The 25,966-nt window shown below is 43.2% G+C and overlaps 1 protein-coding gene across 1 annotated transcript in view; it reads right to left on the bottom strand.

Annotated features, from left to right (window-relative positions):
• The window catches only part of LOC104382137 (guanine nucleotide-binding protein G(q) subunit alpha), a 144,049-nt gene extending 119,217 nt beyond the window's left edge, over positions 1 to 24,832 (bottom strand). Inside the window, exon 1 of the mRNA XM_086629734.1 lies at positions 24,683 to 24,832. Within this exon, the coding sequence (XP_086485860.1) occupies positions 24,683 to 24,818 (136 nt within the window). The 5' untranslated portion in view covers positions 24,819 to 24,832. The remainder of the gene's footprint in view (positions 1 to 24,682) is intronic.
• Positions 24,833 to 25,966: the final 1,134 nt, after the last annotated feature.

Genomic DNA, 25,966 nt, shown 5'->3' with positions numbered 1-25,966 from the left:
GTCAAAGATTTTTCATGTAATGGACTAATGACTTTACTACTGGCACTGATATACAGAGAGTAAGTAGCTCATGTTCTTCATGAAAATTAGACTTAATTAAAAGATGTTTCTAAATGTAAATCAACCTATTTCAAAGGATTAGTATTTCCATATCTCTCAGCAAAAACAGGGAGGGAAAATTCCTAAGGTGAAATGCCAGTTTCAGCACTTTTGTGCAAAGTAGCAGCCAACCACCAGGGCCAAAATTGTCATCCATGTATACAAAATGCTATTTGGAGATGCCTGCAAACATAAGCGTTTTTCTAGTTTAGCTGTGCTTAGCAGCTCTGAAAATCATAGAATCATTTTGGTTGGAAAAGACGTTTAAGATCATTGAGTCCAACCTTCAACCTAACACTGACAAGTTCACCACTAAACCATATCCCTAAGCACCACATCTACACGTCCTTTAAATAACTCCAGGGGATGGTGACTCCACCACTTCCCCGGGCAGCCTGTTCCAATGCTTGACAACCCTTTTGGTGAAGATTTTTTTTCCTAATATCCAACCTAAACCTCCCCTGGCACAACTGGAGCTATTTCCTCTTGTCCTATCACTTGTTACTTAGGACAAGAGACCAACACCCACATTGCTACAACCTCCTTTCAGGCAGATGTAGCAGACCTCATCACTTATCAGAGTGCTAAGGTCTTCCCTCAGCCTCCTTTTCTGCAGGCTAAACAACTAACCTGTTGACAATGTAAAATTCCCACCTGAAACCACTCACCAGAGTATCCCTCAGGGTACACATACACTAGTTTTTAAGCTATGTTCGGGAGGAGACTTTCAAAATGAACCTTCTCATCTCCCTACTTACTGTGCTCTCCTTCATTAGCATCAAAATGTCTCCAAGTGAGAAGCCGCATTCCTTTAGAATGAAACCAGTAAAAAAGGGAGGTAAGGACCACACCTAATGCATTCTAGCCACAACCAGGCATTTAGTCCCTCGGATCAAACTAGATCTGGCTTAAAGAAAAAAAAAAAAAACGGGAACATGGACATCAGGTTCTCAGCACCTACTGTTTTGCCCTAGAGACCCACTCTCCCGTTCACATTATTTGCTAACTTAAACATAGCTTTTGTCTCCACTCCCCACCTATGATCACAGGGATAATAATAATTAACTACTTCCTCCCTTGCAGAGGTGACAGAGTGATTTATTAGCTAGTGGGTTTGCAGCGCTCTGAAAACGTGCAGTGCTACGTAACCATTCCCTTTGATTACAAGTACTCTTGTGCTGCTATCATCCAAAACCAGAGCAGTGTGAACACAAGAATCAATCCAGAACATCCCAAGAACCAACCCAGACCATCCTTGGTTCCTCTACAGTATAACTTTGCTCCGGTGGATTAAGCCACACTGATCATAGCAGGTTTATTTCATAGAAGTTAATAATAATCTGACATAATCGCTCAAAGTACATGCGTTGATTTTAGTTAGGATGCTGTTGTGCCACGTAGAAGCCTGTCCTTTTATATAGTAAAAACTTTTCTAGGCCTTAAAAGGTTCTTTGATATCTATTAATCGGAATAAAAAAAAAAAACGCATGAAAAATTAACTGAATCCTTAATGTCACTGCTACACACAATAGAAGCAAAAAGTACCTGCCACTGTTTTTGTGCTTTTCCTACTTATTTATTCTTGCTTAATAGAACAAAAGATAATGTAAGGAATTTATGGATATTTACTTTTGAGACTGCCATTTTGTTAATTACTATCTTTAATCTATCTTTTTGGCACTGTATTTAAGCTTCCAGAATTCCTTACCTGTCCGGCTTGACAGTACAGCAAGAGTCTATTGTGAATTTGAATTTGTGGACTCATGAAGCTGAGGCAGAATCTGACAGGGCAACGCACATGCTATTAAAAAAACTCACCCATTAGGTATGTGATGAGAACATACTTCCTACCTGGAAACCAGGGCTCTGAACTATGGGTTTGACTCAGGCTACTGACATCTACTCCACTGCTCTTTGTGGGAATTTCGCTAATCGTCGTCAGCGGAGCTTTCGTGGACAGCTGTGAGTCTTGTTCCCCTCACACCAACAAGAAAGAATGACTCGGAATTTAGGCCCAACTCCACAACTGTGAAGATTTTTATGTCTGTGCTCTGCTGAGTGCTCTATATTTCTACTGAGCAAATCCGTACTTCCTCAGTTTTTGAAATTTAAGTTCCCCAGCTGCTTAGAATTTTGCTTCTGACTTGCTCAAAAGCACTCTGCAGTTGGCAACACCAAGGAGTGGTTGCTATGGTTGGTAAGAGCCAATGGAGTCTGTAAACTAAACATCTCCTTACCTCCCAGAATGGCTCATCTGATGAGTTTATCCACCAGAGCAAGCCTTGCATCAAGTGTGAGGACGTTTTCTGCTTCAAAATGCAATCAGAGGAGGAAATAACCCCTTCTACTTATAACAGCTTACTCTTTAGCAAAGTCATGCAGTACATGTTAAAACTTTAATTGATTTCTCCTGTTTGGCCAACTCAGTTCAAACTCCCAACTTTGACCTCTCAAGAAAGGTAACTCGCTGTCAACCTAAACTGCCTTGTATATTCCATACATGCATTGAAAAGCAGGAAGCATCATCAGACAAAGGGAAGAAAAACAATCATGTTCTCACCCTCGATCAAAAAGTAGTCTCAGCTTCCAATCCTGCCAGTTCTGCCTATTTACACACAGGCTTACTCACTCACCCTGTTATGCCTGGGCTTCTAAATCAGGTCAATGGGCAAGTAAGTTAGACACGGAAATGGTCACTGGCAGAGGAGTCAGTTTTCTCTGAGAATCCTGCAACTTCTCTGCACAGATGCTTCAACCACACGGTGTGGCATGATGAGGATGAACGTATGCAGTCAGGTGTGCAAGCCTGCTGAGAGCTGCACTGTGAGAAGTCAATAACTAAACAAGCCAGATGTACTGCAAATAAATTACTGAATTTCAGTGCCTTTAAACAGAGATTTAGAGGAAACAAGTGACAGGATCTTTCACATACACATTCGAAAATACTAGTCAAAATTACTTGCAAATACCAGTATAACTGCATAGTTTAGACCAAATATAACAGCACATTCAAATACATCTCACAATAAGGTGTTTTGGAACAAATGATCTACTGGCGCCACCAAAAATATCAGTACCTGACTGTACACGATAGAAAAGAATGAAAAGGAACTTCTATAAATAGCCACTTTTTTATGGAATTGTAAGAAGAAGATGTTCCTAAGATATTTAAATGTGAAGCTTCAGTCAGGCATTTAGTGGAGTATTGGATAAGACACGAAAAATCTTACTAGTCCTAGGCAAGCACTTCCAGTTCGATGTAAACTAAAACCTGCCTCTTTGGTATCGTTAGTACCTCAGTCTCTTTTCCATCTCAGCCCACAAACTGGGTGATGCACTAGAGAGGGAAAAGCATCATCTATGAGAGTAACATCTCCTGTCTCTCTCTTTCTGCTACTTCAAAATTTAAGTTTCAGTATGACACCTTTACAAATAGAAAAGCTATTGTGTGAAGGCAAGATAACCATCTATGAAATCCCCAGATGAAGGCAAACTCCTTATCATTTAGAAACAGAATCATACAGCAGGATCTAAACTGTAACAATTATTTTAAGCGGATCACAGAAAAATAGGAAAGTTGGCAAAACGCAGATGCTCCCTGGTAATTTACAGCATCAAAAGCACTACAAAGCAAATGAAAAAACAAAACAAAACAAAACCTAGATCAGCCTGAATCACCATTTTGTTTGAGAAATGATGGTGAGTGTGGATTCATTAATTGATCCAGGAATAAAGCCTGGTGTAATTTCCAGCATTCTTCTGAAATGTAACTCGTAGAACTATAATTACAATGAAATTACTAAGAAAAGAAGGTTCATCATAACTCACTGTTACAGAGATCCTATTAGCTTAAGAAAAAGAGGAAATACTCCTAGGTGACATTTATATCACAACAAAGAATTGCAATAATCCGCATTATCACAAAAACAATCTACCTTGCTTGCTGATAGACTTAAAGGGCTGCCTGAAGTTTAGAACAAGATTACCGTGAAAGCAATAAACTTTGCAATTTGCATTATCAATTGGTCAAGGTCTTCTGCTTCAAAAAGACTTGGGGAGAGAATCATTTTCCCTGTCTTTGAAAAGGGATTCATTAGTAAGGCAATTGAGTCAGAAAGGAGAATTAGCAGGAAAGTAAAACCTTCATTTACAACTGCAAATCTAAATATAAAATTACGTTTCTGGACTTCCTCGTTACAATCTTCTCAATGAAGGAAACCTGAGATATTTCGAGGTACTTCATCATAGAGGAAGATACATGGAAAACTAACAAGCTCACTATACTTGGTGCAGGAAGAGTGCACATCAAAAGCTCTAAGGTTTTTCCACTTCTGCTTCATGACATGGAAGAGGTTTTGTCTGGTTTGCTTTCTGGCGTTTGGCTTTTTGTGTTTGGTTTGTTTTTTTTTCCCCTCACCTTTTAAACATATTTTATTCTGTAGGGAAGGGGTAAGACTGAAAGACAAATCTTTGTAGGAAGGAAAGGCCTTAGTACATGTAAAGCAAGCTACTAAGAAAGTACAGATAAAAAACAGCATTCAAACGGCTTTTGCCTTCCTTTCATTTATTGGTTTTCACAAAGAAAGGAAAGAAAATAGTATAGATCCAAAAAGCTGATTCAGCTAATAGACATTACTAGAATCACCTAAGGAGATCCTGGGAAATCACCTGCCATCATTTGCTTTTTCAGGCCAAGATGCAAAGAAATTCTATAGGTGTAGGACTCAAAAGACTACTTAAAAAAACCCACAAAAACTCACACAAAAAACCCATAGAGGGTTACGAAAAAAGGAAAAAACACAAGTTAATTTCTACAAATGTTTATAAAATAACAGCCAAGAGCCAAGCACGACTACCTGATGGCTCTCACTTGCTGAGGTCCAACCCTCCTCAAGGATTTCACTGCCTTGTTACCACAGGAGCACTGAGAAGCCGTTTTACACTAAAAAAAACCTACTGATGGGTCAGGGCTCTCATTCCACCACAGCCTGACAAACGTCCCATCTCTCCCAAACTGAACTGCATGAGATGTTTCATCGTAAGACCACATCAATACCCTCATTCTTCCCTGTAGCACGGCAAATGCAGACAGAGGCTGTGTATGTCACAACCTCACACTTCACTCTCCCAGACATCACAGTCGTCAGTGGACATCAAGGCAGCAGATGCTTTAGTGTACTGGAGATGGGGCACTGGAGACATGGTGCACTACACCAGTCAGCTACAGGGTACAGGCTTACCTTCAAACACTAGCTAGGATGGGCTTCCTAAAGAAAGCAATAAAGCAGTGGGAGTAGGACTACCTGTTGTTTTGGAAGTGGGTGCCAGTCTGCACCTGAGCCTGTGACCCTCCTCACCATCCCCACGAGTTCCCTAAGAGAAGGCACCAGCTCCTCTAGCAGGCATCCACTTACTCCAGAGTAAAGTCCTGCCAGCTTTGCTCTCTCCCAGGAGCCAAGGCAGGAGCCGGCTGCTCTGCCACTCCAGCACTTGGCCTGAGCATGGCAGTCTGTGCACTTCTTCCTCACCCCCCACCCTTTTCGCCTGACCTCAGAGTAGTAACCTTCACCAGACAGACGGGTTGTTATTTTTATGTATTTTAGAAAACACATATTTGGTGCACAGTACCTTTGTAGAGAGTCATCAGTCTTTTGCATCTCTTTCACAGATGTATACAGTGAGGATTAACCCTCATCTTTGCAAATAATCCCCTGACTTTGCAGCACACTTCTGTTACTGATGAGTATCGAGAGGGGAGAAGAGAGCATTTTTCCTTCCGTTACCTGTTTTCTCTACACATAGTGCCAAAGGAATTTGTTGGCACTGGACAGGGCACCTCTGAGCACTGGGCAAAACTGAGTTTGTGACCACATCTAAGCATCACTTACCAGGATGTTTTGGTCTAGGCTTATATGCACAGCTAGCAACATACACGTACTTCACACACGGTGTGAGGTCATTGCCAGACTTGTGCACTCAAGATGGTGGGTTTCAATCCTGATGTGTCTACTCAGTTTAATAATGATTTGCCAAGCCCCTCAAACCACAATTGCCCTGCTTTGCATAATAATGCTGACACTACTGAGGGTACTGACACTGGATCAGGTCTGGAGGCCCCTTAGCCTACAATCAACTGCTTGAAGCTACAGCCTCCTCAGCCCTGTAGACGTTCAGGGATCAGCTGAAAGACAGTCCTATACTACCCAACACAGCCCATAACCCAGGGTGACAAGCCACCCTGCTGTCTTCCCCACTAAACAGGCAGCAAAGGTGGCTACTCCCCGAGAAGACCTCTGAACCGCAGAACTAAGGTTTTCACTGATTTCCCCTCAGGTACTCGGTCACAGTGGCCCAGGAGTGTCTACAAAACCCTTCTTCGTATACCTATAAGCAGCTGGTAAGTGAGTGGCAACATAGTAAAATGTTAATCCCATGGGATTCCCCCCACATTAATTAAAGGTCTGGGTAAACTGGTGACACTACTGATCCGTATCTGCAAGACAATGCTGCCTACAGCACAACCACTGTATTTCACAGAATCACAGACTGGTTGAGGTTGACCTCTGGAGGTCATCTGGTCCAACCCCTGCTCAAGCAGGGACACCTACAAAAAGCTGCTCAGGACTATGTCTAGATGTTTTTTCAAAACCTCCAAGGAGAAAACCACCACAATCTTCCTGGGCAACTCATGCCAGTGCTCAGTCACCCTCACATTAGACGTGTTTTTTGATGTTCAGAGAGAACCTCCTGTGTTTCAGCTTGCGCCCATTGCCTCTAGTCCTGTCACCAGGCATCACTGGAAAGTGCCTGGCTTTGTCCTTTCTGCACCCTCCCTTCAGGTATTTATATAAATTGATAAGACCTGTTCCTGAGCCTTCTCTTCTCCAGGCTGAACAGTCCTAGCCAGCTCTCTCAGCCTTTCCTCACAGGAGACATGTTCAAGTCCCCTCGTCACCTTAGGCACCTTTTGCTGGACTCCAGAAGCTCCATGCCTCCCTCTTTTGTACCAAAAAGAATAACCTCAAACTCACTGCCCACCAGGCAGAAGGAGAAGAGGTCTAAGTGCTCTGCTAGATAAAGAAACTCTTTTTCCAGAGCACACAGGAGCTCAGGATGCATCTGTGTCAGTGCAGAGTCAAGTCCTGACCATGCTTGAGCTGTGTTAGTGCACGTCTGAAAATTATGCAATTGGTCTGTTGGTCTCCAGTGTTACATAAAACAATGCAGTCTCACAAGAAAGTAGTAGTCCCATGGGCTTCAAACCCTCATCTTGGTAAGATTAAGTCTGCCCATGAAAGCCTGAAACCTATATGATGATGAGTGGAGGAAGGTATCCTGTAAGCACCCCAGAGTCTTCCAGCTGCAGTGAAGCCCTGGAACATCCACTTCCTCCTTGATAACAAGAAGCACTCAGATTCTAAGGATAGACCTGGTCCCTCTGCAGAAGATGCAGAACTCCTTGGAGCAGGTCTCTAAAGCCGGCATTTCTCAATGTGCAACCTGAAGCTGTTTTCATATTTCACAGAAGCGCTAAGCAGCTCCCGCCAGCATTCACCGAGCATTGACCTTTACACGAAAGCACTGGCGTAGATGGTGGATGAGCCATGACCACTGTGCATGCAGCAGACAGAAGCCTGCAGGTACCCTGAGGCGCAGGCACGGGCAGCTGGGATAGCTACTCCATTAGAGTGCACTCTACTTGAACGCAAGCAAGTCCCTGCAAATAGAACAAGGGGCTTGCTCAACTGTATTTAGCAAACACTGGCAGTTGTACATGTCTCTAAAGTACACTCCCGGAGATAAACTGCACTGAATTTTGCGAATTATAGATACCTAAACACCCCACACTTATTATCCTGACACCCAGTTTGAACATTTCTGTTCAATACCAGGTGAACTCCTGGACAGGTAAAGAATACATGACAGAAAGCTTCATTCTGCAGACTGGATTTTCTGTGGAAGATGGAGTTGCACAGTATAAACAGTTTTCATTGTTATAAAAGGAGGAAAAATATTCAGAAAGGAAGGCTGGCCAGACAGGTCAGAGCACTGATGCACTATTGAAAATGAAGGACAGGGTGCAGGAAGGGTTGAAGGGGGGGAAGTCCACTTATTTAGCAGAAAAATCAAAGTAAGATTAAAATTAAATGAATCATCAAATTAAAAGGAGAAATTAAACTGTCGTACAAATGTTCTAGACCTCTAGGTGATAAATGCAAAGAATTGCTAACATACAGATGTAGATTTGAAGAGGGACGTAAAACTGAAGCAAAGATTTGTGCAGGTGAAGGTTCAGTGACTGGCTTTTTCTATACTTCAGAATTGGCTAGCAGCCAGTGATCTTTAATACTTTTGGTTTAAATTATAATAGAGAAAAATTGACACAAAAGCCAGTGCCGTGGCAGATAACTAAGTCACAGCTAACGTGACAGACAACCGAGTGGGGCTCCTTACAGTCTTTAATGAAAAGGGAAGGAAGTATCATCTCCCAGGGCCATGTAACAGATACTAAAGGAAGGTCTCAAGCAAATTACCTTTGTATTTCTGCAAGTTCACAAATTGTGATTTCTAAACCAGAAACGCAACACACAAACACTTCTTAAGAAAAAGAACATGTGGCAGAACTACAGTCAAAAATAACTGCAGAAGCATGTGATTACAACTCGATATCATTCGTTATGTGTAAACATAAGAAGTCCAACACCAGTAGCAGAGGTATGTTACAGGTACATGGTGTTTCATGAGAGCTACTTTAGCAAAAGCTGACACAATTGCAAGTGTAAACAACTGGATATAGATTTAAACCAAGAATTCCTGGGAGTCACTTCAGAACATTTAATGAAATAGCCTAGACAGCCTCAATTCTACAAAACAGGGAAAAATGCAAAGTAAGAAAAGCAGCCTGGATATGAGGGGAAGTAAAAGGAGAGAATTGGAATAGGTAAGGCAAAAATCTGGGAAATTTCACCAATTGTTACAGAAGAGTGAAACAAAGAACTCTAGGGCTCCACGTGAGACCTCACTTTTTTTTTTTTTTTAATTTTTTAATCACAAAACACTTAAAACCACATTGATCCTTCACTAAACTGCTGTGGTAGAACACTTCATATTTAAAATTTTGCAATGACAATGAAAGAGTTTCCACTGAAGCACCCACTGAGGATAAACATTACAAAGGTACACTAAAGTTAGGACATTGTCACTCAGCAGGCCCAGACACCGTTTATTGAAGAGTTTTGGAAGGACTGGCTAGGAAGTCATCCTGCCCTGTTACTCTTGAAATACCATCCAAAAAAACCCTGGGAATGGGGTGAGGGAAACAGAGCGCATACCAAGAGCTACGCAGTTCAACATTTCAAATGTTTTTCTCTATAAAGTCAGCAGTTTTGAGGAACTAGGCATCTGCTAAGCAACTGATCTGGTGTCATACAACAAACCAACATAGCACGCATTAAATAACAGCTGTTTGAACAACAAGTATTAAATTACACAGGCGAAAGTCTTCAACAGACAGCTAGCTGTCTTCCAAATAGGATCCCAGTAATATTAAGACTGAATAAGGGGTAAGAAACTTAAAAATCTTCACCCATGAGACAATAAAAGCATAGACTTATTACTGACTACTCGTAGGTGACACAAAAGCTGTAGACTGGTAAATTAAGAAGAGGTATGACGGTATGACACTGAAAAGTAATAAGAATAACCTGTAAACCAGAAACAAAGACTGCGCATCTGAATACTGTTAGATGTAAGCTTGTCACACAATGCATGAACCAACCCTGAAAAGCAATTATTTAAGAGTATTTGAGTTACGGCAGATAGTCATCTAAACACGAGTAATTTAATGTCATGGCTCAGAAGGCTGTTGCTCTCCCTGAACACACCTCAATAGTGGTATCCTACCCAGCAGAAGAGAAATTTTACTCCTGTACTTTTAATAAAAAGTATATGTGACTGTTCAATTTTCATTGTCGGTACTTCAGAAATGATGTTAAGGATTTAGGAAGGAGTCGAAAGACAGCTACAAGAATGGTTAAAGGACTAAAAAATCCAGCCTACAGTTAAAGAGATAGGATTGAACTATGAACCATCCAGACGGAGTCATGAATATTGGAATATTTTCTTTTCGTCCATGAAGTTATTATGTTCCAAGGACATGTAAATAACATCCAAGACTCAAGAGCTTATGGGTCAGGATTAAAGGGAGGGCAGGGACTGGTGACATTATAGCAGGGGTCTGCTACAGCCCACCTGACCAGGAAGACCCAGTGAATGAGGACTTTCTATAGACAGATAGGAGCAGCCCCATGTTCACGAGCCCTGGTCCTCATGAAGGCCTTCGACCACCCCGACACCTGTTGGAGGGACATCACAGCAGGGTATGAGCAATACAGGAGGTTCCTGGAGTGCATTGATGACAACTTCCTTCTCCCAAGTGACAGAGTGACTAATGAGGAGAGGTGCTATACTGGACCTTGTTCTCACCAACAAGGAGGGGCTGGTGGGGAACATGAAGCTCAAGGGCAACCATGATTGTAGTGATCATGAAATGGTGGAGTTCAAGATCCTTAGGGAGGCAAGGAGGGGACACAGCAAGCTCATCACCCTGGCTTTCAGGAGAGCAGACTCTGGCCTCTTCAGGGATCTGCTTTGTAGAGTACTATGCAATGAAGCCCTGGAGGGAAGAGGGGCCCAAGAAAGCTGGTTCATATTCAAGGATCACCTCTTCCAAGCTCAGGAGCAGTGCATTCCAACAAAGAGGAAGTCGGGCAAAAATGCCAGAAGGCCTGCATAGATGAACAAGGAGCTCTTGGACCAACTCAAGTACAAAAGAGAAGCCTACAAAGGGTGGAAGCAAAGACAGGTGGCCTGGGAGGAATACAGAAATTGTCCAAGCAGCCAGGGATCAGGTTAGGAAAGCTAAAGCCCTGATAAGAGTTAAATCTGGCCAAGGACATCAAGGGCGACAAGAAAAACTTCTATAGGTATGTCAGTGATAAAAAGGCATCTAGGGAAAATGTGGGCCCTCTCCGGAAGGAAACGGGATATCTGGCCACCCAGGATATGGAGAAGGCTGAGGTACTCAACGACTTTTTTGCCTCAGCTTTCACTGGCAAGTGCTCTAGCCACACTGCCCAAGTTGCAGAAGGCAAAGGCAGGGACTAGGGGAACGAAGAATCACCCATTGTAAGAGAAGACCAGGTTTGAGACCATCCAAGGAACCTGAAGGTGCACAAGTCCATGGGACCTGATGAGATGCATCCACGGGTCCTGAGGGATCTGGCAGATGAACTTGCCAAGCCACTATCCATCATATTTGAGAAGTCATGACAGTCCAGTAAAGTTCCCACTAACTGGAAAAGGGGAAACATGGAAACATAGTCCCTACTTTTAAAAAAAGAAAGATCCAGGGAACTACAGGCCAGTCAGTCTCGCCTCTGCCTGGCAAGATCATGGAGCAGATCCTCCTGGAAACTACGCTAAGGCACATGGAAAAAAAGGAGGTGATTGGTGACAGCCAACATGGCTTCACTAAGGGCAGATCATGGCCGATAAAATTTGGTAGCCTTCTATGATGGGTTTACAGCATTGGTGGATAAGAGAAGAGCAACTGACATTACTTGGACTCATCCAAAGCATTTGACACTGTCCCCCATGACATCCTTGTCTGTAAACTGGAGAGATACGGATTTGACAGGTGGACCACTCAGTGGATATGGATTTGGCTGGATGGTCGAACTCCAAGAGTTGTGGTCAATGGCTCAATGTCGAAGTGGAGTCCAGTGATGAGTGGTGTTCCTCAGGGGTCCGTATCGGGACTGGCGCTGCTTAACATCTTTGTCAGCAACATGGACAGTGGGACTGAGTGCACCCTCAGTGGGATTGAGTGCACCCTCAGCAAGTTTGCTGATGACACCAAGCTGTGTGGTGTTGTGGACACGCTGGAGGGAAGGGATGCCATCCAGAAGGACCTTGACAGGCTTGAGAAGTAGGCCCATGCAAACCTAATTAAGTCCAGCAACACAAAGTGCAAGGTCCTGAACATGGGCCAAGGCAATAGGAAGCACACCTACAGGCTGGGTGAATTGATTTAGAACAGCCCTGAGGAAAAGGATTTGGGGGTGCCGGTTGATGAAAAATTGGACATGAGCCGGCAATGTGCGCTTGCAGCCCAGAAAGCCAACCGTGTCTTGGCCTGTATCAAAAGAAGTGTGGCCAGCAGGTCGAGGAAGATGATTCTGCCTCTCTATTCTGCTCTCATTCTATTCTCTCTCCCTACTTGGGAGTACTGTATCTAGCTCTGGGGTCCTCAACACAAGAAAGACATGGACCTGTTGGACCGAGTCCAGAGAAGGGCCACAAAGATGATGAGAGGGCTGGGGCACCTCTCCTATGAAAATAGGTTGAGAGAGTTGGGTTGTTCAGCCTGGAGAAGAGAAGGCTCTGGGAAGACCCTTCTAGCAGCCTTCCAGTACTTAAATGAGGCCTACGACAAAGCTGGAGAGGGACTTTGTACAAGGGTGTGTAGTGATAGGACAAGGGGCAACGGCTTTAAACTGAAAGAGGGTAAATTTAGATTATACCTAAGGAAGAAATTCTTCACTCTGAGGGTGGTGAGGCACTGGAACAGGTTGCCCAGAAAAGGTGTGGATGCCCCATCCCTGCCACTGTTCCAAGGCCAGGTTGGATGGGGCTTTGAGCAACCTGGTGTAGTGGAGGGTGTCCCTGCCCATGGCAGGAGGCTTGGAACCAGATGATCTTTAAGGTCTCTTCCAACCCAAACCATTCTACAATTGTATGAATTTAAACCATGAACAGTGTTGTTATTTTATTTCTTATACTTCATCTAATGTCAGAAAATAAATTCCACAATAAATAAAGAGCTTATCAGACAACTTGCTGGTGTTTTGTGGAACAGCCATGTATTTTGGTTCAAAAAATGCCCCACTCTCAAAAAAGAGACCCAAAAACATACCCACACAAGCAATCCTGTGAGCTATTGAGCACAGTGACATATACAATTAATGTCACTATACCCAAACTACAGTCTAGATTGGTAGGTTGAAATACTGTTTTATAGAAAGCAGATATACTAAATGGACAAATAAACATTTGTCTTGGTTATGGCTTTGTTCTGACCACTTCCCAGAGCTCTGGCTCTCAGTGCACATAAAAAAACCTTGCAAAGAAGTGAGAAGGTATTAGAGAATTCTGTGTCACTGTGACAAAGTAGCCTGGTCTCATGTAAGCAAGACAAATAAAACACACAGGCACAGAAGGTGATGACCTGATTCTCCAGCTAGGGATCATTCCAGAAAATACTGTCACTCCTTGGAGATACAAACAACTAAAATATAAAGCAAAGGCATTGTTCAAATTCACAAAGTACTGTCATGGTGGGTTTTCCCTTTTTTTAAGCTATTCTAACATAAGAATGTGCCCTAACAGCTTAACAAGTCATATATACAGTATCACTGCATAAGTACCAATAAAAAGAATACCTTCTTTTGCCTTTTTAAACAATAAAAGCCACATGTCTTCTCCTGTTTTACTGGTTTTATATTATTTATTGAGAAAACTCCAAAGGAAAAAATGAAATGTAAAAATTTAAATACTATGCTCCTCACTTTACTATACAAAATTGTAGACAAAAAAAATCTGTGTATCAAAAGATTCGGTCAAAGTATTTTCTGACAATAACCAAATGAAAACTGCACTAACAAAACTAGCATAGTTGTAAATTAAAAAAAAAAAAATACAGGCACAAAAATGCCATTACCCAGAATGCTTGCGTCAGAAATTTCTTCAAGGGAAACAACTTTAAGGCGTATATATTAACTTCACTGTTCAATGTCAGAGGTTTGCATTTCTCATTGGGAGTACAGCCACAATTAAGCTATAAGCAAATTCTGTTCACGTTGTTTATCTGGTTTTGGTTCAAAGGCTAAAATCCTTAGACATTATCATAAACCTAGTTCTTAACCCTAACTAGATTTAATAATTAATAGTAGTGTATTACTCTGTTGTACAACCAACACAGAACAAAACCACAGTGAATCAGAATCCATTATTATCATGTCTTGCAGATAATTCCATTCATTCTTCCTTGTTAAGTAAATAAACCCCAAAAGAACAAAAATTACTCTGGACAAAGAATGTTCTAGATTCCTGCGATGGTATTAAAACTCAAGCTTAAATGATCACAAGCCGAGCCATCTTTAAAAGTAAAATATTACTGATGCCAACATCAGAGTAGATCAAACATGTTATTACTCAAATTCAGTAATTCCAGTGAATCTCTTAGTCCTGTTTATAGAAAATATTCAATTTTACATTCTGATGAAAGCAAATTTACTTCTAAATCGTCCATTCTGCCTTCCTATGAAATCAGCTGCTAAACCAGGAGAAACAATCATTGATGTAAAATCCATCTTTTCATGGATCAGAGCAAATGTTTATTATCTCCTTTAGTTTATTTACCATTTCGATGCTGAGATAAACAGAGACCATGAGGAAACTGAATACAGTACAAAAAATCTCACTTCTTCCCAACATTCTCTTCTCACCAAGAAAAATGAAAGTATGTTTAGATGCATTTTCAGAGGAGAAATAAACAAATAAAAAAACCCCAAAGCATTGTTCTATTCAGCAATCAGGTTGGGAAGAGGGATAACAACTTTAACTCCAGGAAATTATTTATTACTAAAGCATGCTAATCATAGGAACACAAAATAGTTTGGGTTGGAATGGATCTTCAAAGATGATCTAGTTCCAGCTCTCCTGCCATGGGCAGAGACATCTTTCACTAGTTCGGGTTGCTCAAAGACCCATCCAACCTGGCCTTGAATACTTCCAGGGATGGGGTATCCACAGCTTTCCTGGGCAACTTGATGCAGTGTCTCACCACCCTCATTATAAAAAATTTCTCCCTTATATCCACCCTGTTTCAGTTTAAAACCGTTGCTCCTTGTCCTGTCACTACAGGCCCTGGTAAACAGCATCTCTCCGTCTTTCTTACGCAACTCTCTTGTTTCTTGAAAGTCTGCAGTGAGGTCTCCCCAGAGCCTTCTCTTCTCCAGGCTGAATGATCACAACTCTCTCAGCCTCTCTTCATAGGAGAGGTGCTCCATCCCATGGATTATCTTCATGGCCCTCCTCTGGACCTGCTCCAACAGGTCCATGTCCTTCTTATACGTTGGGGACCCCAGAGCTGGATACAGTAGTCCAGGTGGGGTCTCACAAGAGCAGGGGCAGAATCACCTCTCTTGGCCTGCTGCCACCCTTCTTTTGATGCCGGCCAGGACACATTTGGCTTTCTGGGCTGCTAGTGCACATTGCCGGCTCATGTCCAGTTCTTCATCCACCAGTACCCTCAAGTCCTTCTCCTCAGGGCTGCTCTCAATCCATTCATTCCACAGTCTGCAACAATGTTGGGAGATTGCCCCAACCCAGAGGCAATGTACCCATGACCTTGCACTTGGTGTTGCTGGACTTCATGAGGTTCACATGTGCCCACTTCTCAGGCCTGTCAGTGTCCCTCTGAAGGGCAACCCTTCCCTCAAATGTATCAACTGCTACACTTATCTTGGTGTCATCCAGAAATTTGCTGAGGGTGCAACTCAATCCCACTGCCTATGTCGTAATTAAGATATTGAACAGTACAATCCCTTGAGCAACATCACTCATTACTCATTTCCACTTGGACATTGAGCCATTGACCATAACTCTTCAGATGAAGCCATCAAGCCAATTCTTTATCCATCTAACAGTCCATCTATCAAACCTGTAACTCTCCAATTTAGCAGTAAGAATGTTGTGCAGGACCATATCAAAGGCCGACCATATCAAAGGCCTTGATACATGACATCCATAGCTCTTCCTTTGCTCACTGATGCAGTTACTCCATGGTCAAAGGCTGCTAGATTAGTCAGGCACCATTTGTCATTAGTGAAGCCATGTTGGCTGTCTCTGATCACCTCCCTGTCTTCCCTAAGTCATATGTTTTGACGTATCTTCCAAGATGATTTGTTGCACAATCTTGAGACTAAGGCTAAGTTATAGCCTGAGTTTTGGCTTGAGTTTTAGCATTGCCAAAGACGTTTCCCCATCTTGGGGGATTAAAAACAAGTTTCACACACCAGAAGTGTTTTTTCTCATGGGAAATTTACCCTGAATCCTTCTGGCATGGTGTCCAACACCTGTAGCTTCCCAGATGAAAAACTCAAAACAAAAATTCACTTACAAGGAGACTTGATGGACTAGGGGAATGATAAGATGATAAAGGGACTATGATTCCTAAATCTCTCCTTCTATAATGGGCTAGGTCAGCAGTGTTCAAAAGTCAGTCAGACAAATGTTGGTGGCCTGCGCTCTGCGATAAGCTACTGATCTCGTAATTGTTATTGATGACCAGGTGCATACATCATAACCACCCCTAATAAAAACTGGCAGGCTCAGGATAGGAGAGATTAAATTGGCATAAAGATTGTTAGTATTTTTGAAAATACTTCAAAGTGTCGGGTTCCATCAACACACCATCATGAAATGAAAAGGCGCAAAAGAATTCAACCAGAGCTATTTAAATATATTTGTAAAATCATGTGGTTTCTTCTTCAGGCTTTTTCCCCCCCGCACAACCATTCAGTGTCTCAGTTTCTAGGCTATTGTTATTTCCTTTTTACAAACAAACAAACAAAGAAATAGAGCAGTATTGTAAGAATCATTATTTCTCTCCTAAAAGATCAACTGAGTTTGAGCAAATTATGGTTGTAACAAAGGAGTATTTTGGGGTGTTTGTGTTGATTTTTTTTTTGTATATACATTTTTCTTTTTTTGCAAACCACCTCTGAAGGGTTTTCACTATCAACATAAATGTCAATTTCAACGCCATCTAGACAACATGCTCCAAGAGGGCAAACATCAAACCCTCCAAGTACCCGGACAGCTATCTGAGAACCTATTGAAGATACAGGAATGATACCTCTAGTTTTCAGCATTTAATTTCTATGGCTTTTACTGCTCTGGTCTATGAGATGAAGGGGCACATATAATGTTTAGCAAATCTAGTATCAGAGTAAAATAAATGTTCCATTCTTGATCCTCAGTTTCCCAAGTCTGGTCAGTTCCTAAAACCACAAGGAATGATGGCATCTTTCCCAACTTCTATGTGTTTGAGTTTTTCTGGCCTTATAAGTTAGCAGTTGCTGCTACAGAAACCTTCTGCTTGGCTGACTCTATTCACCCAGAAACGTGGGCTGGAATAGCTTTCACCATTCTTTTCCAACATTCTCTAATACGAGCAAGATAATCAACATTAAAATTGAAGACTTAAAAGTTAAATACTCTCCTGTGATGGGTTTATAGAATAAGGAGAGAAAGGCAACTTTCCTTAACTTACATAAACGTTCTCACTCAGTATCAGGATTCTTGCCAAAGATTATCTTGTTTCTTTTGAGTTCGCAGCCGGTAGACCAATGAACTAGCCAAGCACCAAGAAGCAGTATGCTAGCAGCCAGTGTGCAAATAGTTCAGGTACATACTAACAAGACTAGGCATTAATGTATATTCTGTGTCATAAGACCAAATACTGTGAAATCTAAAATATTTTCACCTAATGGAGAATTTCAAAACACATCTAAGACATGTCCATTACATAGTACCTCAGTTTATAAAGCTATCAACAAGATCAGGATTTCTTTCGGTTGATTTCATGGATGTATCACAACTAAATCAGTAATTTCTAAACACTTGATTTCTGTTTACTGAAAGAATCTATAACAGGTTGGGTTTCCATCACATCCAATTACACCAAATTCCTACAGAACAGTAAACCTGAGCTCTTACCTTGGATTTAACTTGAAGATGGCTAACCTCATTCAGAAAAAAAACTCTTCTAATCCACATTTGGTGATACTTTCCAAGATTACAGCAGTATTTTCAGTGAACTTCAAAAGAGTTAACAACCTAACTGCACTGACCTCTTCAGAGAAGAGATTTGAGGTTTTCTTAAAAAAAAAAAAAAAAAAAAAAAAAAAAAATAAAAAATATTTAAAATGTTGACTGCCCTTTCCACAATTTCCCTTGGGGAAAAACAAATCCTCCTTAAACAGACTTTTGGTAGCTGGGGCTGCATCCCAAATTATTCTTACAAGGACCACCATGACATTTTCCTAGATCCAAAACAAAAGGTATAGATTGAGGACAGGACCTCAGGTAGACATTTCATTCACCTATTTGCTCTGAGACAAAACCAGACCCAGACCCAGGCACCAGACAAAACTCTCTAGTCCCAGTCCTAACAGACGCTTCTTCCACACGCAGAGCAGGCCAACCTAAGTGACAAACAACAGCTTCGAGATGAAGGTATTGATACGCAGCTCAGCTGTGCGACAGCCTCTGTATTTTCAATTTACTGAATCACTAGGAGTTTCCACTTTCAGAAACCTTCTGATGTTCTGCAGCTTTATTCAAGCTTTGCACATATTGCACACCACCTCCTCTTCAGAGGAAGTCAAACAGAACCACCACTGTGAGGTTCACCTAAACTGTATCATTTGTATCAGTATTGTGCCGGATGATTCTGTCTCAAAGGATCGATAAAGGAGGAATCTTGTTTGGTGGGTTTTATTGTTTTTTTCTGGAACAGCCACAACACCTTCTCAAATGCAGAATGAAATCAACAACAGTACTTTTCTGTTGGCAACTGCATCTGCACAGGGGTTCTGGGATAAAACTCTATAGTACTGTTAAACACTAAGCATAGTGTGCAAATTAAGTAGTTTGATTATTCTGTGCCATTTGTCCTTTGAAAACCCACAAAGGATAAAAAATTGTGGACAATGACCCTTCAGTTTAGTCTCTGTATCAACATTACTTATTGGAGCAACAATGTGCTTTCCGAACATTTAAGATTTAATCTTTAATTTAGCTTGAAAAAAAAAACGTCTGTGCTGTTCCTGGAACTCCCCCAGCAACTTTCAAAACTTCTAGCTTCTAAAACTGCGGTATCTCTTAGACTCATGCCCTCCAGTGTTAATGCATCTAACTTCTTTGCACAGAGTTAACAGCTAAAGCCTGCTCTGTGCTTCCTGCTTTGATGCTAAGAACACCACATACATGGCTTCCTAGAATCTCCTACATTCCAATTCTTCCTTGGTTTTGTACTGCTTTCTTACTCTTCGTTCTTGCCAGTCAGAGGTTTTATAATTAAAGTTAATAAAAGGTAAATGCTGAAAAGCTTCCATAATTTTATTAATAACAGCTGTTCATACATAGTAGCATTCAAGTGCAAGAACAGATTTTTCCTGTGCCTTACACCATTCAGAAGGGCAAGAAAAAATGCTTGGTGTTTAAAGTATTCTATGACTGCAACAAACCTAATTACCATTAACCACACATCTATCTTATAACGTTATCTTACACCTTACTGGGATTCATTTTGCAGAGATTGTCATATTATTTCAAAAGAAATACTTTCCCCTGTGAAAACTGCCATTGCCATTATACACCAACAAAAATAATTTGAAGCAGCTAAAAAAGCAGAATTGTCATTTCTTAACTTTGCAGCATACACTCAAATGTATTTCATTTTCTCAAGAGATTCTTCTGCTCAGCGTATTCTTTTCCCTCCTGCACTAATTCAATATTGTTCGCCAATGTAAGATACAAATTTGGGGTCACTTGGCTCCTTGACATATGAATAAAATTAAATTACTCAGAGTTCTTTGACTATTCAGGCTCTCAGCTAGTTCCTATTAACTCCAGTGGGTGTAGATCACTTCTAAAGAAGTAAAACCAAAACAGCAACAAACCCTTTTTAATGGCTGCAAACAAAATATTCCTTCGTGATGCACTAAAAAAAAAAAGTGTTCTTAAGTATGTTCTAAATATATGTTATCACGCTAGTATGCAGATGATGATTTGTATTTTCCCCCAAAAAGAAAGTTAATTTTACATTAGAGCATATATGCCTATCTAAGAATACATAAAGATGTTTTACATCCAGAATAAACTATTTCCTTAGAAGCAGCTTCTACTAAACGAGAGATATTTACCAATCTAGTTGCAACACATATCAAGATGTAAGTTAACTATTCGTTCATTTTACAGTTATGAATGTGTACTGCAGTAACTACCTAAAATTACCTGAAAGTGTTCAGTGTAAGTAGGACAGACTGACATGAATATAAGTTCAACAAAAAATAAGGAAGCTTGCTTGTTTCTCCAGCTGAAGAAAAACTTATATAAAACCAGTGTACTCCATTGCTGGCTTTATGGACCCACTTCCTCTTCAACTTATCTCCAGAAAGCCTAAGTCTTTGCTAATGCACTGAGTAATTTCCGAAGTTAAATCTTTAATTCAGCTGACACAGGTATAGGAAAATAAATGCATATATATCCTGCATGTTTGCTGGATGTTCACCTCATGTTCAAAACCATCTTTCCACATAAGACTGGTAAGACACGGATGGCACATCCATGCTAATTCAAATGACTTATCTTCCAACTGTTTCCTTAGGAAACACATAGAGAATAAAAGGATGCTTATATTAGGCAACTCTTTTCACTGACACATCTGCTATCTCAAACATAAGAAACACCTACCCCTTAAAAAAACATATTTTGCACATGACACAATACCAATAAACGCGCCACAAATAGTCAATGCTGTAACATACCTCCAGCACTTAATTTGACCAAGGTTTATAGACATGGAGATGTAGCTAGCCATCTAGCATGCTAGACAGACTATTTTCTTAGATACTGCAGGCATTTCTCACCAAGAAAACAGTGTATAATATAAATACGTAGAGCGTACAGGCAGAGGACGCCCAGGATTGAAGGTTTATGGCCACAGTCTGTCACGCAGGCTCAAATGCTTCTTTCTGAGGCCATGCAAAATTTCCATGGATGACAGGCAAAATGATATACATAGAACTAGAACACGCGGCTCTTACTACTTAACAATAAATATGTACGTACATGCTTAAAACACAAGCATGCAGAATACTGTACATTTTGTTTGGCATATACCAATACAAAACATTAAAATACCTCTCTTTTTCCAATCATAAATATAATGTAAGTTTTTACAGCTAACAGCAAACAACGGATAGATAGTAACAACTGTAAGCTCTATAGAACAACCATAGGGTTTTACAAAGCGTTCATCAGTAATGAAATCCAGAAGAATTTGGAAAATACATGAGATTAAAACCAAATTCAGTGGAAGACTGAATTTGTTCCAACATGCCTTAAACATTACAGCCAAGTAGTGCTAGTTGAGCCACTACTATGTCTTTCTAATATGCTTCAGGGATTAATTCTGAATTCTGGCTGTTCAGAATTACAATAGTAAAAAAATGCTTTGTCCTGTTCTAATCTGTTCCAAAAATTAAGCAAGGATGTACAATAAAGTACCTAAAAGTGGTATTTTAATGTTTAATCACAGAGAGGGTTTGTTTTAAAAATAATATTTAAAAATAATCTTAGCATGCAGTAGAAGTTTTCCATAAACGACTTAGCATTTTAAACTCTTTGATCCCATGAAAAGTAGAAAGATGTCATCATTAATACACAAAAAGGATGTTCTGAGCAGAGAGAGAGAAAGAGAAGGCAATTAACTCACTTTGCAAGGAAACACTATCTTCCACAAGTTCGGGAGGCAAAAACTTCCTCTTCTGATCCAAAAATGTTAATCGTTTTCTTTATATTTGCTACCTATATGCACCTACCTACCTTGTATGTACGTATGTCTAATTTTTTAACCAGTGTAAGAAAACAATCTGGCATAGATACACTTATTTGTGCCCTAGAACGCTTTGAGTTAGTAGCACCTTTCACTTTGCACTTGCAGCATGTCTGAAGAACACGCATGGTCAATTAACACGACTCAGCTTAAACAGCATGAGCTGAAGGACATGCCTCAGTCCCATATTCAGAAGCCTTTAAGCCACTTGGGCTTTTAAGTCCCGTAATACTTTACAAAGTGGGACTGGGAAGCTGGCACTTCTTAAAGAAAGAAAAAGAAAGAAAAAAATAAAACAAAACTAAACAAGCCATGTTTGCCTATGTTTACACAAAATAAAGTTAAGCCGACACTAGTAATTTAAGTTTTGAGGGGGGAAGACACATAATGTGACAGTAAGGGTCTATTCTATTTAAAAAAAAAAAATAAATATTACTTTAAGCAATTTCAGATGGTTTTCATGCTACCAACCTCACCATTTTAATGACTACTTTTCTATTCTAAAATTGTTTTGTCTGTCTCATAACCATGTGAATGACCCACAGAAACAACACAAAAACTGAGCAACTGAACAACTGACTATGCTGGGGAAGCAGTGAGAGTGACTAAAAAAAAAAGTGCTGTCAGATACCTAAAATAAACTCACTAATAAAAGAGTTTCCCTCAAAATTTGTGTATAAATTGAAACTCGAATCTCTACCCAACCCCACGACTCCAACAGTGGTTCACCACTACACTGCATTTTACAACACGCGATCATTAAGCGTTAACCCAAACAGCTGCACATGCACACACACTTTCAGTCAAACATACGACAGAGGCTGGCAAAGCAGAAGACCAAAAATGTGTGCACAGTGACAATTTCTTGTTCTGATTACTCAAGTACACAGATACGCTGTTAAGCACGAGCAGCCGAAGGTTCACTCCCTCTTGGTCTCCAGTACATCACGCTTATGCCTTCACGAGCATGTCAGAACTCTTGGTTTGCACTGATGCTAAAGGATGCAAAAACTCCTCATACAGGCACTCGAGAGAGTTCTCCCCAACGCCTTCTATGGGTCAGCTTCTCCCCTGTTCCTCCTCAAGTCACTGCATCCCATTAGGTCCAAAGAGATGCCAAAATTGGACCCCAACCTACCACCACCTGCCCCTACACTTCACCACCCCTTCCCGGTGGGAGGACCTTGCAAAGCAGGACAAGCTCTGCATTACTGATTGCAGAAGCAGATCTCTGAATTCCTTCTGTGGGTGATATATATTGGTTTCATTCACTAAATTCCATACATTTTCAAAAACCTGGAAGAAGCCTCTAGCACTAGTGCAAGAAACACGAAGAAAATACAGAAACAATTTGGACCCGAGTAACAAGTCAAATATGCCAACTGCCTCTCCTGAAGAAAACGTGTATCATTAAGTAATCATCCTTAAACATCCATAAAATTAAGCAGAGGCAAGCTAACTATTCCCTATTTTGTACTCTGTGAATCTTGAAACAGTCACAACATTCACTTCCATCAACCAAAATCAGGCCAAAGTGAGACAGAAGGTTATTACTGGGAGTGCTGCATCTGTCTACACAACTCCTTTCCCGCACCAGTTAAGGATCCCAACACCTTTCTCCATATCCAGAAGACAAGCTGCAGGAAATAGCATATTCATATGGAAGCACTAAAGCATATTCTGATCTTTCCTTTCAACCCTCCTTACCTCATTGAAAAGGCAGTTTTACTCCCCAGGCATAAATCACTACTTTCATACACATGACCCAAGACAAAAATCTTCAGCATAAACATCCCGCATCCACTTGGAACATCCCCGCTCATCCATACACCAGACGGTGGTGCAGACGTATTTCAAGGCCTGCAAGTCCCAGGCAGAAGCCGTGTTACCACGGGAGCTACACAACATAGTACAGCACACTGGATACGGACAGATGTATTTTAATTCAAACGGCTCATTTTAACACGAGCCAAACTTCTATTAGATAAACACTGCCGCCGCATATCTGCGGCTCCAAAATAGCTATTTGTTTTAATTAAAAAGAAATGATACAATGTATTTTATTTCCTGACCAGTGGGTGGATTCCAAAGGTATTAAAGATCCTATCATCCCCTTGCACGCTTCAGGTTACTCCTCAGCTTCGCGTGTGCACCTCGGGATTTACGGTTCCCTTTTCTTTCTAAAAACCAGTCTACAACATAAGCATAAGCCCCTTACTCCAGTTTACCTCATTAAATAAAAACCACGACAAAAAAAAAAAAAAAACAACCACGCAACCAGCGAGCCAACAACCTTCCCGAGGCTCCCAGAACAATGCGGATATTAAACCCGCCACCATCGATCTGCACAGCAACTCCCCCTGCGAGTCCCTTCGTTAATCCGCTTTCTTGCCATCGCTCTCCTACCCACACCCCCACCGACATTTGCCCCCCCTTCCCTCCCCGCCCCGCCCCCCCCCCGCCATCCTTCCCCTCTCCATTTTGGAAGGCCGTTCGCCCTCCACACCAAGCCCACCGGCTGGATCCGCAGCCGTTCGTTCGCCCCGCCGCCGGCAGTGCCCGCGGGCGGGCACACACGCCCCGCCGCGGCCGGGGTACGGCCGGCGGCTCCCCGCGGCGGAGGCGGCGAGCGCCCGGGGGCAGCCCAGCCGGCCCCGCCGCCGCCCCAGCCCCGCCGCCGGCTGCCTCGGCCTCGCCATGTACCGCGCCGGCCGGAGGGAACGCGGGCGGCGGCGGCGCCCGGGCTGCAGCCCCGGCGGCACCGGGGGCGTGCGTGCCGGCAGCGGCCCGAGCCGAGCCGAGGCGGCCAGGCCGAGCCCGGCAGCCCGCACTCACCCAGCAGCAGCAGCTTCAGCTCCCGGCGGGCGTCCCGCTTGTCCCGGCGCAGCTGCCGCTCGATCTCGTCGTTGATCCGCCGGGCTTCCTTGGCTTCCTCGCTCAGGCAGCACGCCATGATGGACTCCAGAGTCATTCTTCCTAACTGGTTCAGACACAACCCCCACCCCCCCTAAAATCGCACGCACACACACCGCCCGCACTTACACACACGCACCCCGCCGCCGCCGTACCGGCCCCGGGGGCACAGGCGCTCTCTGCCCGGGAGCCCCCGCCGGGCGCCGCAGGGCAAGCGCAAGCAGCCGCCTCGATGCCACTCAGGGGCGAGGAGAAAGAGGCAGGGCCGCTGGCGGCGCGGATCCCCGCTCCCTGCCGCTGACACCCGCCGCTGCCAACTCCTCCTCTCCTCTAAATCATGCACCAAACAACATGGAAACATCCACCGCGGCCGCAGCAGCGCTATCCAACCGAGCCGAGCCTCTCGCCACCGCCGCCCCTTGCCCTGCTGCCCCCCTTCCTTCGCCGCCGCCCGCAGCCGACGCGATCCCCGAGTGTCCCTGGCGGACGACACCCCCACTGCCCTGCGACGCGACCACCCCACCCCCTGTGGAAACACTAATACCCGCTAATCCCTCCCCCCCTCCACACACACATTTCCCTGCCGCTCCCCGTGCCCTGGAGCGGGAGCCCAGCTCCTGCGGGGTGGGTGAGCCCGTCGCTGCCCGGCGGGAAGAGCGTCCTGACGGCCGACCCTCCTTCCCGGCGGGGCGGCTGCTCGCCCCTGCGGTGGGGAGAGCCGCTGCTGGAGAGCCGCCGCGGCTCGTCCCGTCCCTGCCCTGCCGGTACGGACGACAGAGGAGGCGGGTGGCAGGGAGCCGCCAGGGAGGAAGAGGAGGCAAGCAGGCAGGCAGGGGCCGGGCTCGCCCGGCTTTTCAATGGCTCGGCTCCGCGGGCGTGGTGAGGCAGAAATATGGCGGACCGTCTCTCCCGCCGCCTCTCCCGCTCTCCCCCCCGCGCCGCCGCACGCCGGGGGCAAGCGGCCGGGGGAGCCGGGCCCCCCCGCGGGATGCCGCCCCCCGCCCCCAGCCGGGCCCGCCGCCCCGAGGCCGCCCCCGCCCGCCCTGCGGCGGTGGCGAAGGGCAGGGGACGGGCGGTGGGGGGAGCGGCCGGGCGGTTTCTCACACCAAATGGCCGCGAGGAACGCCGCCCGCTCCGGTTCGTCCTGCAGGGCAGAGCTTTCCCTGGCGCTCGGCGTTGCGTTCGCTTTCGCTTCCTTTGTTTTTA

The sequence above is a fragment of the Tauraco erythrolophus genome, chromosome Z (assembly GCF_009769465.1).
Source record: "Tauraco erythrolophus isolate bTauEry1 chromosome Z, bTauEry1.pri, whole genome shotgun sequence".
Lineage (NCBI taxonomy): Eukaryota > Metazoa > Chordata > Aves > Musophagiformes > Musophagidae > Tauraco > Tauraco erythrolophus.
The sequence above is the reverse complement of the archived record's forward strand: the minus strand, read 5'-3'. Positions and strand labels throughout refer to the sequence as shown.